General features: G+C 53.0%; 1 protein-coding gene across 11 annotated transcripts in view; it reads left to right on the top strand.

Annotated features, from left to right (window-relative positions):
* IFT122 (intraflagellar transport 122) overlaps positions 1-17,255 on the top strand; it is a 74,730-nt gene that overhangs the window by 55,137 nt on the left and 2,338 nt on the right. For 6 of the 11 annotated variants that reach the window (XM_069484403.1, XM_069484401.1, XM_069484399.1 and 3 more), the window contains 9 exons: positions 940-1,106; positions 3,962-4,133; positions 5,552-5,654; positions 7,619-7,759; positions 9,221-9,315; positions 12,928-13,028; positions 14,874-15,039; positions 15,922-16,033; positions 16,509-16,634. In XM_069484403.1, coding sequence (XP_069340504.1) covers positions 940-1,106; positions 3,962-4,133; positions 5,552-5,654; positions 7,619-7,759; positions 9,221-9,315; positions 12,928-13,028; positions 14,874-15,039; positions 15,922-16,033; positions 16,509-16,634 — 1,183 coding nt within the window. Of the gene's footprint in view, positions 1-939; positions 1,107-3,961; positions 4,134-5,551; positions 5,655-7,618; positions 7,760-9,217; positions 9,316-12,927; positions 13,029-14,873; positions 15,040-15,921; positions 16,034-16,508; positions 16,635-17,255 lie in introns of all 11 variants that reach the window. The other 5 variants (XM_069484404.1, XM_069484402.1, XM_069484400.1 and 2 more) reach the window with 1 other exon arrangement.

The raw sequence follows: 17,255 nt of genomic DNA, 5'->3' as shown, positions 1-17,255 counted from the left end.
CTGAAAAGAGGTGATTTTCTGAGATTGTTTACCACACACTCTAGGGCCAACCCAGGGAAGCTTGACCTTTCAGAGGCCCCCTGTGGTAGTGGAAGGAACACAGGCTCTGCAGCCTGACCCCTGAGCCTCTGGGACCACAGGCCTCTCTTCCTCCACGGATTCTCTCCTGGACCCCTTCTCCTGCCTCAGATCCCCCCATGGCCTCCTGCTGTACACTGTTGGATCAGGTCCACCCTGCAGACCTGACCTCAAAACAGGACCCCATACCATTCAGTTGAGAATTAATTAACCAAAGCGAGTTTTGCTTGTTATCTGTCCTAGGCAAATACCTGAGGCAAAGCTAGTTGGAATGATTCCCTAAATTCAGGCAGCGAAACATTTCAGAAAACAGAATCTTCCAGTGTGGTGGTGGTTGAGGAAGGGCACAGCGGGCTAACTAGGAAATCTTGAAATCATTTTGTTTGTGTGAGTTTAGGGGACCACATGCTCAGCCCCATCTGAACAAAGATCCTAGGTATGAATATTTGAAATTGTGCAACCAGTTGTCTAGCCACTATTTAGGAAAAGTCACATATATATGAAGCTATATCAGCGAGACACACACACAAAGTAACCCAGTCATAAACCCTCTACACTGCAGAGTTCTAAAGTGTCTGGAAAGTGTTTAGCTGAAGGGAAGGGAAGGAAACATTGAGAGCCATAGTCCTTGACACTGTCCCAGTATCCCCCAAGAACACCTGTGGGGCAGTCCATAATCACTCCTCCTGGACACCTGGGACTGCCCCCCACTCAGCCACACAGGGCTGGGCTCCTGCCTGCATCCTGATTGCCTGCTTCAGCCAAATAGAGCCCTTCCTTGCTCCGGCTCTCAGCAGCCTGACGTAATGCTGGCACAGGAAGTTCTAATCCGGAGTGTTTTTGTTTGTTGTGCTTCCTCAGGATTTCCTTGGATCTGGAGACCCCAAAGAAACAAAGATGCTAATCACCAAACAGGCTGACTGGGCCAGAAATATCAATGAGCCCAAAGCTGCTGTGGAGATGTACATCTCAGCAGGAGAGCATGTCAAGGCCATCGAGATCAGTGGCAGCCATGGCTGGGTTGACATGTAGGTTTCAGTCCCTGCCTCAAGGAGCATTTGGCAGCGTGTCATGTCATGTCAACTCTTGGTTTTGACTGACAAGGGAAAAAATACTGTTTCTCTAAATATCTAATCAAATGTGATGGTGACTAGGTTCTTTGGGAGCACAGAGATTGAAGAAGGCAGTCGCTGCCTTTGTGGAGCTTATCGAGTCCCTGGGGGAAAGGGCGGTGGGTACTGAGGAGAGGCAGACACCCCAAGTCAGAGCTGCCACGTGCTGAGTGCTCGCCACAAGCCAGGTGCTACGATAATCTTGCAGGCGTTTGGTTCTTTCCCCGCACCCTCTGGGATGGTGTTTCCAGCCCTTCTTGCAAATGAGGAAACCGAGGGTCAAGGGACAAGTGATCACAGAAGTTCAAACAGCCAGGAAGTGCTGAGGCTGAGGTTTAGGCTCTGATCTGGGTGATTTCAATGCCGTTAATAGTATAATGGTAGGTACCAAAAAAGAACAAGAAAAGTTCCAAGAACGTGAGGAAAGGAGAATTCCCATGGGAAGAACCACGGATGTCTTCTCTTAGGAGTTAGTCTTTGCATGAAGGGGACCTGAAGCATTGCAAGGGGCAGAGATGATTGATAGAAAGGGAAAGGGTGTTCAGGCAGGGGGAACAGCACAAACAGAGCCAGCTGGCTCTGGCTGGAATAAAAGGTGTGTGGGAAGGGGAGAGTGCGGGGGCTGCAGGCAAGGGGAACTGGGCTGGCCACACCGGGAGGGCCTCAGATCGAAACCGAAGTGTTCAAATTTGTGCATGTGTGTGAGCATGAAACGCATGTCTCTGACCGAGGGAGGACAAAGCGCTCCTGGGAGGTCTGCTACACTGAGTCCCAACCCGAATCCTCCACAGGGAGAGAGGACCTATGGCTGGGGCTGTGCAGTCTGACCCTCCTCGGGCAGGAAGGGGTAGAATGGAGGAAAACTAGAGGAAGGAGACCAGATAACTGGCGAGGGCAGTAGACCAGAAGGGAGCGAGAAGTTAGAGGAGCTAGAACTGAGGGATCCATCCGGGGCATGGGGCAGGCAGGCTGATTCTGAGCTCTGCACCTGCTGGTCGGTAATGTCATTCGCCAAAGTCCAGAACAGAGGGAGAGGAACGGGCTAGGGGTGGGGCTGCATGGAGGCACGAGGGATTCGGGTTGGGACTCAGTGTAGCAGACTTCCCCAGGAAAGCTTTGTCCTCCCACAGTCAGAAACAGTGCGTTTCATGCTCTCACACATGCTCGTGCGTGTGTGTGCGTGTGTGTGTGTGTGTGTGCATGCGCATGTACGCTCACGTGCTGCCGCAGCTGGCAAAGGAAGAGAGGATGGGAGGGGCTCCTGAAGTTGGCTAAATGCTGTGCCCTAAATGCTGTGGGTTGTTCTGGAAGCAACATTGTGGTCCACAGGTAGCAGTGGCCCAACCAGGACCTGAGGAGGGGGAGGGGCTGGTTAATGATCAGGTTGCCCCCTTGAGCCCTACCATGTGGTTTGTGTGTGGGTCCCTCACAAAGGGACCTTGGTGGGTGACCTGTCACCCCATCTTTCTCTTGTCTAAGAATAAAGTTTCTTAAAGATGGAGGCATAGATTTTGCCCCCAGCATTGTTTTCACAAAGGAGGTGATACAAAAAAGAGCCAGGCAGATTTAGGGCCTCCCCATTCTCTCCTCCGGTTTTTCATATGTCACTTTGATTTGTAAGTGCTATGTATCAGGTTACCCTAGGGATACTTAACTAGTTCAAGAAAGAGACATTAGCATGATCAGTCCCTTTTCCAGGTCTGGCTGTTAAAGGTGCCTCTCCTCCAGGAACATTTGGTTTGATGGGTGGAGGGTTTCTAAGGTTCCAAGGAGCTGCCTGTGCCACCTTTCCCTAAAAATGTGTCCTTCTCTGCTGAGCAGTATTATTTTTAGTTGCCATTATTCCAAGTGCAGACTGACAGGCCTCCCTGTGCTGCTCTGTCTCTGAGGCAGGGATCTGCTACAGCTGCTTCCCCTTCCTTTCTCACAAAGAGCAGTCTGGGTAAAATCTCTTCTCCTGGGAGAGCTGGTTTTACTCCAAACCCCAGCCTGACCAGAGGGAACAAGCACATTCTATCCAGGCCTCATGTCCCCATGAGCAGTGGGAGGCTGGTCACCACTGAGAAGAAGTGGTGAGCCAGCTGGTCCCTGTGGCTCCTCACTGCGGTCAGCACCTTGGCCAGGAGGAGGATACAGTCAAGACTTCCTGCAGGCCTTTCTTCCAGAGCTCAGAGCAGGCCCCGCACGTGCCTCTTCCTCTAGAGGGCCAGCCATTGAAGAATTCTCACGCCTTGGCCTCTGCTTTCCTGTGAGAATTACTGAAACGGTGGCGGAAAGAGCACTCTGCCACTTCCTGGCTGTGGAGTCTTGGGCTGGATGTTTCACCTTCCCCGCTAGACTTCAGTCTTCTCATCTGTAAATGGAAATAATAGTACCTGCCTCTTCAGGTAGTGAAGATTCAGTGAGGTCACACATGAGGAAGCTCATGGCGCCATCTTTGTACCTGGTAGGGATAAGTAAACAGTTGTTTCTGTCCCCAGATCCTGCTGTGGATAGATTGGTAACTCCTGTGAAAGATATAAGGTGGCAACAGTATCTTTTAGAGCCTTCCTCTCCTGGTCCCTGGCAATATTTCTGGAGTATGTATTCACTCATTTAATAACCACCCATTAAGCATCTTCCAGGGGCCATGGCACTCTATTAGCATTGGAGACAGCAGAATGAATGGACATAGAGCCTGCCCTTGGAAGATCCAAAGTCCCCCCACCACTTCCTTCCATCAGGCCCATTCACAGTGGTCTCTCTCCTCCCTGCCCTTCCTACCCCTCCAGGTTGATCGACATCGCCCGTAGGCTGGACAAGGCTGAACGTGAGCCTCTGCTGCTGTGTGCTGACTACTTCAAGAAGCTGGATAACTCTGGCTATGCTGCCGAGACCTACCTGAAGATTGGAGACCTAAAGTCCTTGGTGCAGCTGCACGTGGAGACTCAGCGCTGGGATGAGGTGAGGGGAAAACACACCTCATGGGTTGGGGGCCCCACCTGAGCCCTGGGAAACAGACAGGTGAGTAGAGGGGATTCTTGGAGTTTGAATGGGGAGAAGCTGCTCTCATCATGGAATGAACGTTGGAAGTCAGGAGACTTAACTTCCAATTCTCTGAACCAGGGTATCTTGGAGGGCCTTTCCATGCTAGCTTTCCATTTGTTTATTCCTTCATTCATTCAGAAAATCTTTATCGACTGCCAGCTCTGTGCCAGTCCCGTAACAGATAGATACCAGGGATGTGAGTGTTAACATGACAGCTTCAGTGCCTGCTGTTGGTCTGAGCTGCCTCTGACCAGCACCACAGGCTCAGACACATCTCTGATGTGAAGATGCACCTACCTGTGTGACATTTAAAACCTGCTGGGTAGCATTTTGGCAGAAAATGCCATCCATACTTCTCAGATACAGACTGTGAGAGCCATTTCAGGAGCCAGCTCTTCTCCATTTTTGGCCCCACCCCAACCTGGGCTCCTCTAGCGTGGGGGCAGGTGAGAAGAATCAGCCAGGCCTGTGGGAGAGGCGGCCAGCCTGAGGCCCCTCTTCAGCTCAGTTCTCACCCTCCAGCTCCCTGGCTCCCGGGGGAGAAATCCATTCCCTGGAGGATTAGATTAGGGGCCTTGCACACGATCTTCACCCTGCCCCACCCACCCATTGTGGTCTATTTTGCAGAGTGATAGTGAGGCCTTTTCTGGGTAAGAGCTGTCTGACTCTTGTCTTTACTCTGGGTAGCTCCAATTGGTGAGGTGACAAGGTCACTGATGAGAGAAGGTGGGGCCAGGGACAGAGGCAATAATGGCAAGATAAATTTATCAGGAGATTTCTCAAGCAGCATAAATTAGAGCATCTTAAAACCACTCGGTCCTGGCTGTGCATCAGGCAAACTTTCTTCCTGTGGCTTGTTTCTGGTTCTCCCAGCCTGACAGGTGGTTCTGGGGCTCAGGTGAAACAGGCCCTGGGTCCCACACAGCACCAAACCCACAGTCATCTTTGACAGCTAATAAGCAGTGATGATGATAATGTCAATTCTATTTCCTTAGGTGTCGCCTGCAATTAAAGAAATCTGCTTGCTGCGCTACAGGAGCCCACGCAAACCCTCAAAATAAAATGTTTCCGATTCTGTGCCACTTCTGTGGTCCAGAAACAGACTGTGTTGTTATTGAATCCAGTCGCTTGCATATTGCTGTTAATTGCCTTTTGTTTTCAAAGAGCTGCTTTGTTTTTGCGTTTCTGAGGGTAGTTGAGGAGGGAGGCGCTCTCCCCCTCTGAGCTGTCAGGTTGGCAAAATATGACATCCCTAATGGATTCAGCCAAGTGCCATGTTTTCATGGGGGCTGCAGGGGCTGCTTTATTAAGACTGTGTTTGCTCCTTCCTCCAGGCCTTCGCTTTGGGTGAGAAGCATCCCGAGTTTAAGGTTGACATCTACGTGCCCTATGCTCAGTGGCTAGCAGAGAACGATCGCTTTGAGGAAGCCCAGAAAGGTAGGCCACACAGACTGGCATCTCGCAGAAGGGGCAGGGCAAGGCACTGCCAAGACACACATTTTAAGAAGGTTGCCAGGCCCGCTCCCATCCATAGGTCCCAAGATAGGTGACTTCATCCTGGGGATGTGACGTGTTTGGTGGACCTGTGGACCAGTGGAAAGAACATGGGCTTTGGACTCACACACATGTGGCCCATCACTCACTTGCTGCAGGACCTTAGGGGGTGCTGTCTGCTCTCAGAGCCTCTGTGGTTACTGAGCAAAGTGCTGTGCAGTCCGCTGAATCTTCTGATTTAATCCTCGTAACAGTCCTATTGTATAGGTACCGTTATTGTTATTCCCATTTGGCAGATGAGAAAACTGAGGGTTAAACAGGTAAAGAGATTTCCTGAAGTCCCATAGCTAGGAAGTAGCAGAGAGGTCATTGGAGCCAGGGTACAGCGAGGACAAAAAGTAGAGACTGCCAAAGAGTGTGGCACAGCCTTGCCTCCACTTGCCTTTGCTGAGAATAGAAACTCGGTTTCTGTTTCTGGCTCAGGTAAATGAGGTGACCTCTGCTCCTCAGCATTTCTACTGATAAAATGGCTGCACACGAGGTCTGACACCATCTGAAATAGGAGGCAGAGCAAGTATGGAGCTTTAACTGATAATGTTAATCACAGTTTAAAAAATTGACTGCCCTATGTCAGGCACTGGCTGGGCACTTAACCTACATAACCTTGAATCTTGCCAATAGCCCTGCAGAGACAAAGAGGCTAAATGTGCCGTGCAAAGTCACAGATTAGCAAGCAGCAGAGCCAGAACTAGATCAGGATCTGTCTGACTGGGAAACCTGAGTCTTCTATGTTTTACTGCCTAGTTAGGAAGTCTTCTAATTGAAGTTGGGTGTGTCATACTCAATACCGTGTCATTTACACATCTATATGGTGACAGTTGCCACCACCGGACACACTGCAGAACAAATGTCTCCTGTTGGAGCGCCTCAGCTAAAAGCCCCCATTGAAGGACAGTGTGTTCTCTACTGCTTCAACATTTCCAGAGCACCCAGTTGCTGAAGTATCTGCATGTTTGGGCAAAACACATCAACCTATCCATCTGTCTGTGTCTGCCCTTCCAAGAATCCATCACCATAGTAACTTGGTACTCAGACGAGAGATTGCAGATGAGAATGGAACAAAGGCCAGACCTTTTCCTTTGCTAAAGGCGGAGGATTTGGATCATCTGAATGCCTGCATGTGGGCAAGTGTCACAGCTACGAGTGCTTGCTAGCAGCCCCAACATCCTGAGGGGCTGGCCATGTAGTAGGTACTGAGAAAATTTCTGCTAAATGGATGTAGGAACGATTGAGAAATTTTTTTAGTTGTTTTCACAAATGTTTGGTTTTGAGAAGCAAGCCAGATCTTTCAAGGTTGTCATCAAAAAGCACCCAGTTTAGTTGGGCTTGGTTCTGTGACCTTGGTGTGACACTTTACCTCCACCTTGCAAAGCCCATTTCATTGCTCATTTAAAAAGGGAATAATTTTCCCTTCTCATAAGTCTGGCAAAAGCACGTTGTAAACCTCCAAGCCTGATAAAGTGTCAAGTCCTGTTAGTGTCACCTCAGGAGTCACAAAGCTTTGCCGTGGAATAGAGCAGGGGGCAAACCTCACTGAAGATGAGCAAGTTTCTCCCTAGACTTTGCCCTGAACTTTGACCACTCAGGTTTTTCTTTCTGCCATGCCTTCCCAAAGTTGGTTGTCTTTTCCCAGCCAAAAAGTGGTGTATCTCACTGTATTTTTCTCAGGACGTAGCCTTGGTTATTTATAGCCTTTGGCCTGAGAGGCGGCATCCCAGCAACGAAGTGCTGCAGATGAGTGTCCTACTTCCAAAGCAGTCTCCTACAAGCCCCGCAGGACTCTATCCTGTCTCCTGTCTCCTATCTCCCACCCTGAATTGCATGTGCTTTTGTACCTCCCACTCCAGCATTCCACAAGGCCGGGCGGCAGGGAGAAGCGGTCAGGGTGCTGGAGCAGCTCACACACAATGCTGTGGTGGAGAGCAGGTTCAGTGACGCCGCCTATTACTACTGGATGCTGTCCATGCAGTGCCTTGATATAGCTCAAGGTAAGTAAACATCAGCCAGGCCACTGTTTTCCCCAGCTCTGCTCTGGCACCAAGATAAACATCAAAAGAGCTGGGACATTTTAATTAAAGCCCTCAGCTTGTTTATTGGGTATATTGTCCATAAGCCTGTCTTGCAGTGGCCTAATCTGGTGTGTCATCTTTTTCCAGTTTGCCCATAAGTATAAGAATGGTATGAGGGCCATCCTGGGGTTACGGTTGGGAGGTCCAGCCTGTGTTGCTAATTCAGAACATATCTCTCCTTGCTACCTGGGAGCCCATAGCTGGGCCTGGATGAGTGCTGGTTTAAAAAAATTTAATTAAATGAAAATATGAGCAAGAGATGGCTTTACAATAACACACTCCAGATTCCCACTCATCCCAGGCAGAAAAATGGTTTCAGTGTTGCTTTTTTTTTCTTTTTGAGACAGAGTCTCACTCTGTCATTTGGGCTAGAGTGCCGTGGGGTCAGCCTAGCTCACTGAAGCAACCTCAAACTCCTGGGCTCAAGTGATTCTCCTGCCTCATCCTCCCAAGTAGCTGGGATTACAGGCATGTGCCACCACGTCTGGCTAATTTTTCTATTTTTAGTAGAGATGGGATCTTGCTCTTGCTCAGGCTGGTCTCAAACTCCTGAGCTCAAGCGATCCTCCTGCCTCGGCCTCCCAGAGTGCTAGGATCACAGGCATGAGCCACCGCGCCTGGCCCAGTGTTGCTTTCTTTCACAAGACTTCACATCATGCACTGATGGAGTTCTGGAAGCAGGAGGGACAGGGAGCTGTTCTGCACTGGACCAGGCCCATGCAGGAGTGGGGAAAACACTGGAATGGAGGCCACAAGGTTACTTGTAGCAAGTCACAGTCCTTCTGGGTTCCACATGCCCATCTGTACCATGGGGGTGCCTCTGTCTTGCTTCCTTCATAACATTGCTGGGAGCATGCCTCATGGAGCCGTGCTTCTAGTTTGAAAACCGTCAAGCCCAGGTGTAAGGTGGCATTTTTCTGTCCTGGACGGTGGTTTTTTTCTCTGATAAGGAGCAGCGCAGTGGGAAGAGGCACGAGGTGAGTGTGAATAAAGTGGGTGTCTGCTCACCCGAGTCCTGCCAGGCTCTTGTGGCATGTCTGGGTGTCTTCTCGCAGCTGGTGCTTCCCCAGTGGAATGGCCTGGGACAGTGTTGCGTGAGATCTGGAAGAGCCTGAAAGAAATGTTCTTAGACTCTTCCTGGCCATGTGCTCTGCCCAGCTGAGACTTCACCATCCTGGGATGGCCCCTGCTCCTAGTGAATACCTTCCCCATCACTGCATCTTTTTGCTCCTCTCCCTGGCATAGGCCCTGTGTTGCAGAAGAAGCGGTGCTGGCAACAGTGCCGTCACCTGACCCTTCCTCCTGTGGCCAGTCGGCAGCCACAGATACCGTTTGACATGTCTTCACCCTTCTCGCCCCACTCCCCTCTGCACACAGCAGATCCTGCCCAGAAGGATGCAATGCTCAGCAAGTTCCACCACTTCCAGCACTTGGCCGAGCTGTACCACGGCTACCATGCCATTCAGCGGTACACGGTAAGGGGGCGGGTAACCCACTGGGCAGTGGACTGCTGAGGAATCCTAGTCTCCTTTGGGGAGAAGAAGTTTGGTGTTCCTTGATCATCTACTTGTCTGACATGCAGCTAGCTATGGGCTTCTGAATTATAGTCCAGAGCTGGAGTGGGTATTTCCAGTTGCTTGGTTCAGGCGTTGATGACTTGGGCAAACTCTGGATTAGCCAGACAAGGGGAGTGGGAGTTCCATGGGGGCTTCTCCTCTAGGAGGGCGAAGGCCCAGTTATGGTGTATGCTCCTGAGCAGTTTGTTTTCTTTCTGGCCTTTAGTTTCTTTCTCTATAAAACAAGAGGATTGGCTTGATCTCCAGAGACCCAAATAGTTCTTTTTAGTCACTCCCTGATTCCTTTGATGAAGGCTTTTAAAATCTTTCTGGTGGCAGTGGGGAACAGTTGACAGGTTGTCAACAGCCTCTTCATCCTATTTGTCTCCTCAGCCACTCAACAAATGATTAAGCTCCTGCAGTGTGAGCTTATCTTGTGCTGGCTGATAAGCTGGGCAGGTGTCAATAGCCAGCCTGTATTGATCACTGACTACTATTAGGCAATGTGCCAGGGGCTTTATTGTATCAACTCATTTCATCCTTTCAACCATACTGTGAGTGTGGTCATCTCCATTTTACAGATGAGGAGACTGAGGTGCTTGACAGGGAGGTCTCACAGCTAGTAAGTAGCAGAGCCAGTACTAGAATCCCAACAGGCTGGCTCGAGAGCCTGTGCTCTTAGCTGTTCCCTCCCTCTCCCCTCTCATTTAGAGAAAGTGGGCTGGTATGTTGTTTAAAAGGTGAACTCAGGAGACCTCACACCCCAGCTGCATCGTGTGACCTTGGGCAAGTCATTTACCTTCTCTGTACTTCTGTTTCCTTCTCTATAAAATGGGGATAATAACAGTACCTATTTGCTGGGATTGTGGTGAGGGTTAAATGAGTCAATATTGGAAAAGCGCCTGGAAGAGTGCCCGGCACAGAGTGGCCCTGGGTCAGTGTCAGTTATTCTTGTTACTGCCCCAGGTGGCGGCCTTACACCACGTTTCCACGGCTGCACCCTGAAGGCGGAGCGTCTCGCTGTTTTTTGACCTCTCAAAGGCCCTTCCTTCCACCCTGGGCATTTTCTTCCCTCTAATCCGTGCTGACCTCTTGGCACATTTTTTGCCTTTTGGGAAAGTCTTGCAAGAAAGACTCCTCTGACGGGCTCTGCCAGGCCAGCGGTTAGCCCTGTGCTCCTTCTCTTCCCACAGCATGGTCGGTGGTCTCAAGGGACCTCATCTTCCCTTTTGGTATTTGCTTTCCCTGAGATGAGACCCCCTCAGAGTCCCTTGTCTCTAATCAGGTGCTCACTTGGAGAGGAGCCACCACAAAAGGAGTCCAGACTCAACTTAGGCTTGGAAGTCAGGGCCCAGCTCAGCCTCAGTTTGCCTAAGCCACCCTGGAACCCAGTGCTCATTGCCGTCTCTGAGCTCTCTCCCTGCTCCTCATCCTCATCCTCTCCACACAGGGAGGCACAGGGCTGGGGCTCCTCTCTCTGACAGCTGAGCTCTGCTCCTGGGCCTGTGTGGGGCTGGGAGCTGAGGGACTTTATACCAGCCGAGTCTTCTTCATTGGCCCATTCTTTCATTCAACAAATGCCTGCTCTGCGATGAGGCCTGGGGACACAGTGGTGGACATTACATTGTCCCCACCCAGAGGAACTCACAGTCTAGCAAACAGGGCAGTCCTTCAAGGGGAAGGCCTAGAGGCCTGTGAGGAGACTTTCTGGAGGAGATGGCCCCTAAGCCAAGAGGAGGGAGACCAGGAAGAATGTGCAAGTGAAGAGGAAGAGGAGGAGGAAGGGCATTCCTAGCAGAGGTCACAGGCTGTGCGAAGGCCTGGAGGCGAGTGGCAGTGTGGGGTTCAGCATCAGGGCCTGGCAGCGCAGACTGGAAGACTGGAGAGGAGAGCGCTGGATCCTGCCTGGGATGACGGTGTCTTTCCCAGAGGAGAGGCGCTGAGCTGGAGGATGCCCCTCCTCCTGTTCTCTCTGGACATTTCTCAGCCTCCACATCTAGTGCAGTAGAACCAGAGGCAGGCTTCATCCTGGTTCTCACCCTGAAAAGGATGTGGTCTCAGGTTTTCTTGGGTGCTTGGAGCTAATAGAGGCTATAGAAATTTAGGAACCAAAGAGAAAGTGCTCATCTCTGAACCAAGGGAGTACGGGGCTAAGGCCTGGTGGCTCAGTGATGATAGTGCCTCCTAGGAGGACCCTTCAGGGAATGTCCATTTACTGCCATTTAAGTGCTCACAAGGGGAGGGGTGGCTGGCCTATTTTAACCCTCGTCATCTAAAGCTTTGTTACAAATCAGCAGTCTCAGTTGGCACAGTCTGCCGGACTCCTTCAAGACAGGGTATTCTTTTTTTTTTTTGAGACAGAGTCTCACTCTGTTGCCCAGGCTAGAGTGCCATGGTGTCAGCCTAGCTCACAGCAACCTCAAACTCCTGGGCTCAGGTGATCCTTTTGCCTCAGCCTCCCAAGTAGCTGGGACTACAGGCACGCGCCATGACGTCCTGCTAATTTTTCTATTTTTAGTAGAGATGGGGTCTTGCTCTTGCTCAGGCTGATCTCAAACTCCTGAGCTCAAGCAGTCCTCCTGCCTTGGCCTCCCAGAGTGCTAGGATTACAGGCGTGAGCCACCATGCCCGGCCCAAAATGGTGTTTTTAACCTTTATGGTCCCCTCCTAATAGAAAATTCCCTATGGTCTGCTGCGCAGAGCTTCTGGCAGCCTCTAGGTGCAGAAGACCAATTCATTCCACTCATGTGCGCTGAGTGCCTCCTGTGAGGGCCAGTGCCAGGGAAACAGGGATCACCAGTTGGGGAACCCCACATGTGCGCGTGTATGGTGGTGCATTGGGCAGGCTGCTGTTGGACAGCAAAGAACAGGCATGTGATTTCATGTTCATGCTGGAAAGGGTCAAATGCCTCCATTTAAAGCCAGGCTTATATCAGTGGTCATGTCCTAAATTGCATAATATCTCTTCCCTTTTAGAGTTAATTGGAGGCACCTTGACCTCAGGGACATAGGATCACTACCAACCCCAGAGGCAGTGCAGCTTGGGAGAAAGACATGCTTGGGCTTTGGAATCAGATCTGGGTTTGAATCCCAGCTCTGCTCTGTTCCAGCCAGTAACTTGGACAGATCATCTCTGGATGTCAATCTCCTCATCAGTACCGCAAGGATAAAAATGCATACCACAAGCTGGGCGTGGTGGTATGCGCCTGTAGTCCCAGGTCCTTGGGAGGCTGAGGTAGGAGGGAGGATCACTTGAGCCCAGGAGTTAGAGGTTGCAGTGAGCTCTGATGATGCCACTGCACTCTAGCCTGGGTGACAGAGTGAGACCCTGTCTCAAAAAAAAAAAAAAAATGCATGCCACAAGACCACATGAGATAGTGGCTGTATGGCACCCAGCACACAGTAATGGCTCAATAAACAAAGCCACTGTTTTGTTGGAGTAAACTCCAAGTTACTGGTATCTACCCTTTGGCCTGGGCCAGCAGCAGCTCAGTTGGAGAATTCAGCCCGTTTGCTGTTCTCTCTCTGCAGGAGGAGCCGTTCAGTTTCCATCTTCCTGAAACCCTTTTCAACATCTCCAGGTTCCTGCTGCACAGCCTGACCAAGGACACCCCCTTGGGCATCTCTAAAGTGTATCCTTTCTCTCACCCCACCCTCTGTCCTACTCCTCTTGTCTAATGGCCCCAAGAAGTTCTTTCCAGAGCACTTTCCTGGCAGACCTTCCTTTCTCCAGCAGCCCTCAGGAAGAGAGCACGCCTGTCCTCCCGCTGCTGTTTTGCTGCAGAGGTGGCTCAGCCAGCAAGGCTGAGGGGCCACTGCCAAGAGAAGATTAGTTTTTCAGGGCTCTCTGGGCTGAGCCCAGCAATGGGTCTCTGGCCAGCACACTGTCCCAAGCCCTTCCAGAATCCACAGATGAGAGTTTGACCAAAATGGAGGAAGCACCAGGCCTTCGGGCTTGGAATCTTGGGCCCTTGCTCAGGTTGGGGAGTGGGAAGCATTTGTTCAGCCCACGTGTGCAGAGTACCTGCTGTGCCCCACTGGACCAGGTCCAGGCCACAAAGCTGCCGTCTTGTTGGGGAGGCCACAGGTCAGGGCCTGGTTCAGTGGACGTGTGGTGTGTTTGAGGGTGGAACGAGGCTGAGGCTGGGGCCCTGGTCAGGGAAGCTGCCTGGAGGAGGAGACGTCCATCTTGCAGGCTGAGGCAGCCAGGGAAGATGGCAGAGCAGACGTCCCCGGGGAGGACCAGCGTGTGGAAAGGCACGGAGGTGGAGGCGAAGTGAGCACGTGTCTGGGAGGGCTGGAGAGGCGCAGGACACTGGCCTGGGGGTGGTTTCTCCTCTTCTGGCCAGTGAGGACCACTGAGGGGCAAGAAGCAGAGAAGGGGCTGAAGGGCCTATGTGGCCCAAAACTACCAGGAAATGACCAAAATCTTGAAGGTCTTGAAAGTCATAGGTGACATAATTATCCCTGTCGTCTTCTAAATCTCCCTGTTCTCTCAGCCCCTTCCCAGCCCCAGCCCCACCTTCTTTCTGTAAGGAAACCCCCTCCCAGGAGAGGGCCCAGCAGTGCTGTAGGTGACAGCTGGCCTCTCTAAAGGGTTCCAGGCCCATCATTTCCATTTCAGGGCAAACTCCCCGAAGTCAAGAGGTGCCTTCACTGACTCAGACCCCTGCGACTGGCCAGTCCATTGTGCCCCAGACAGGCGGCCGTGGCTGTGCGTGTGGGGCCTCAGCACCTGTCCCCAGCCTTTCCAGCAAGTCCTGTTCAAGTCGACAGAGTTTGATTAAATCCCTGCCCCGAGCCTCACCCTGTGCCATGCACTGGGGACCTGGAAATATCTCCTGACACAGTCCCTGAGCAGTTGGGGGGCCGCGGTGCAGAAGCCCTGGGCAGGGACTGCAGGAGGGCCAGCCAGGCAGGGGAGCGCAGCATCTGAGGTGACCTGCGATCAGAGCCTCAGGCCAAGGAGCTCAGGGGGGTGGGGGGGCCTAGAGAACAGGTGAGGCCGCTGCCCAGAAAGCATCCAGCAGGCCCTTGGTGAAGTGCAGGGAGACTAATGCTGTGCGCCCAGGGGCCTCTGTGAGCCGGGCCTGAGGGTGGCTCCCCAGGCAGTGTGGGACCAGGCCCCACCCAGCAAGGCTGGAGCAGAGGGCACTTGGTGCCAGGTGTCCTAGCGCCTGGCTGGCAGGCTCAGCAAGGCAGGAAGAGCCATTTTGGCCTGATCCAAAACGAGCCATCAGCAGGCCCAGAGAACCTAAGCAAAGTTAAAATATTAATGGAAACTGCACTGTTTATCTCTGGAAAAATCCCTGGGCCTTGCTAGCTGAGAAATGCATTCACATCTCACAAATGAGCAGAGCATTCCTCAGGCTCCTTCCTGTGCCCTGCTGGCACCACCACAAGGCCCCCCAGGGATAGGCAGTGCCAGCTCTTGGGGGTGGGCTGGCCTTTGCTGTCCTTAACCCTGTCGATGGCAGGAACACGCTCTTCACCCTGGCCAAGCAGAGCAAGGCCTTGGGTGCCTACAAGCTGGCGCGGCATGCCTACGACAAGCTGCAGGGCCTGCAGATCCCTGCCAGATTCCAGAAGTCCATCGAGCTGGGCAGCCTGACCATCCGCTCCAAGCCCTTCCACGACAGCGAGGTGAGGACATGCCCCCTTTGGGGCAGGAGGCTCCTCCTCCTCCTCTCCTTTTGGGATGTCTTCTGATGACTTCTTGCCTGGCCTGGGTTCTGTTTGAAAGATGGCTACGCTCTCTCAAGGCTCTGTGCCCCCGACCCCTGCCCAAGCCTTGGTTGGCCAACTCCTGCTCCTCCCTCCCCTCTCCTCTGTTCTCCACGCAGCCTGCTGTGCTCCAGCTCACAGCCCCAGCCCCTGAGCCTGGCCTCCCTTGCTGCCTAGCCCTCCCCTAGGCTCCCTCCACACCTCTGTGCCCAGATGCCTCTGCCTGCACCTCTGGCCTGACTGCGGAGCTGACCCTCACCTAGGAGGCCCTGCCCTCCCCACCTCCTTTCCGGAACCAGGTTATGGCTCTCCAGCAAATCCTCCCCTCGGTCTCTGCAGTGGGTGCTGTGCCCCAGCCTGCTGTCGTTCAACCCCACAGCTGCTCTTTCCCACAGTCCCCCCCTTTAAGCTCAGAGCAGGGACTCGGCATCAGATAGACTTGCATTCGAATCCCAGCCCCACCATTTCCTCGCTATGCTCAATCTTTCTGAGCCTTGATTTCCCTCTTTTATCACAGTGCCTGGGGCATGGTAAGTGGCTGGTAATTGGTGGCAGTGGTTATTGTTGTTCCTGCCAGGAGAATAGAGCCCTGCCTGTGAAGAGGGCCCCAGGTGACTTGGGATATTTCTTTAGGCCTTTCTCCTGCTTCACCACAGCACAGAGCCCCCCGGGCCCAGGCCCAGTGCCTCCTCCCTGCCCACCCAGGTGGCCTTTCCTCTTTTCAGGGGGAGGAGGGAGAGGCGGACATGTGCCCACTCCTGGTTTGGTCCCTCGGGCAGTCTGTGGTGCTTGTTTCTGTAGGAGCTGGTGCCCTTGTGCTACCGCTGCTCCACCAACAACCCACTGCTGAACAACCTGGGCAACGTGTGCATCAACTGCCGCCAGCCCTTCGTCTTCTCCGCCTCTTCCTATGGTGAGTCCCTGCGTCCCTGCACGTGTGGCTAAGGTGGCCAGGGGCGGCTGGGCTCGCTCCACTGCTTACTGGCCACAAGACATTGGGCAAGGCCCAAAGCCCTCCGAATGTCCTTGTTTGTAAATTGGGGCAGTATGACACTCACCCTGCCTGACACACGGAGTCACTGTTAGTGTCCCCAGAGATAGGACCCAGTGCTGCCCAAACCTGAAGCACTCACTTCTTGGAACCTGGTGCAGGGCTTTGCGTCATGAAATGCCCCAGGAATAGAGGCCCGTGGTCATGCATTCAGCTGGGAGGCTGAGACGGGCTCTCAAGTTGACAAAGGGTCAGAAGCCCCTCGCCAGTAGCTCAGCAGAGACCACACACGCAGAGAGGGGGAAGTCTGCCTGGGATGGAGAAGGAGCTCTGTGGTCACCCCACCTCCCTGGCCACCAGTCCCCTCAGCACCCTCTCTGTGCCCTGTGCCCTCCAGAGGTGCTGCACCTGGTTGAGTTCTACCTGGAGGAGGGGATCACTGATGAAGAAGCTGTCTCCCTCATTGACCTGGAGGCGCCAAGACCCAAGCGGGAGAACAAATGGCAAGAAATCACAAGCAACAGTATCCTGTGCCCTTGGCCATTGTGCAGTGGGCCTGGGGGCAACACGGCAGGCAGGAGAGCCAAGCCCAGGGGGTGGTAGCTGCTGCTGAGCCTGGCCCTGTGGCCTCAGAGAGACTGGAGAAGCCCACATGGTGGCAGGGGCGGGGGCCAGAGATGGGCAGAGAGCTGGCTAGGGTCTGCAGACCCAGAAGTGGTGAATGTCACCTTGGTCTTACCCTGTCCGTCATTCCTGTGAGGGTCTCCCACCCGCCCTGGCTCCTGGCCACACACAGCTGATAAGTGGCTAACACAGTATATGATGTCCGTATTGGTGGCTCTCACCACCTGGTCAGGTGGCTTCTGCATGCAAGTGACAGAAACCGTGACTCAGGCTGGACAAGCCAAGGTGTGTGAGGAGGCCTAGCAGTAGCCCCAGCCTGGCGGATCCAGGTGCTCGCTCCGTGCATCTGGGGCTTTCTCTGGTTCTCTTGGCTCTGCTGTCCTCAGTGTGGCTTCATTCTTGGGCACCACCACCCCGCTCACCCCCTCAACACGGTGACAGAGATGGCCACCAGCAATGCTGACCCTGCGTCCCATCAGCCTCGCAACCCCTGGAAACAGCGGACGCTTCTCCCAGCGGT

Source organism: Eulemur rufifrons, chromosome 10, assembly GCF_041146395.1.
Source record: "Eulemur rufifrons isolate Redbay chromosome 10, OSU_ERuf_1, whole genome shotgun sequence".
Classification (NCBI taxonomy): Eukaryota; Metazoa; Chordata; class Mammalia; order Primates; family Lemuridae; genus Eulemur; species Eulemur rufifrons.
This window is presented reverse-complemented; position numbering and strand designations above follow the sequence as displayed.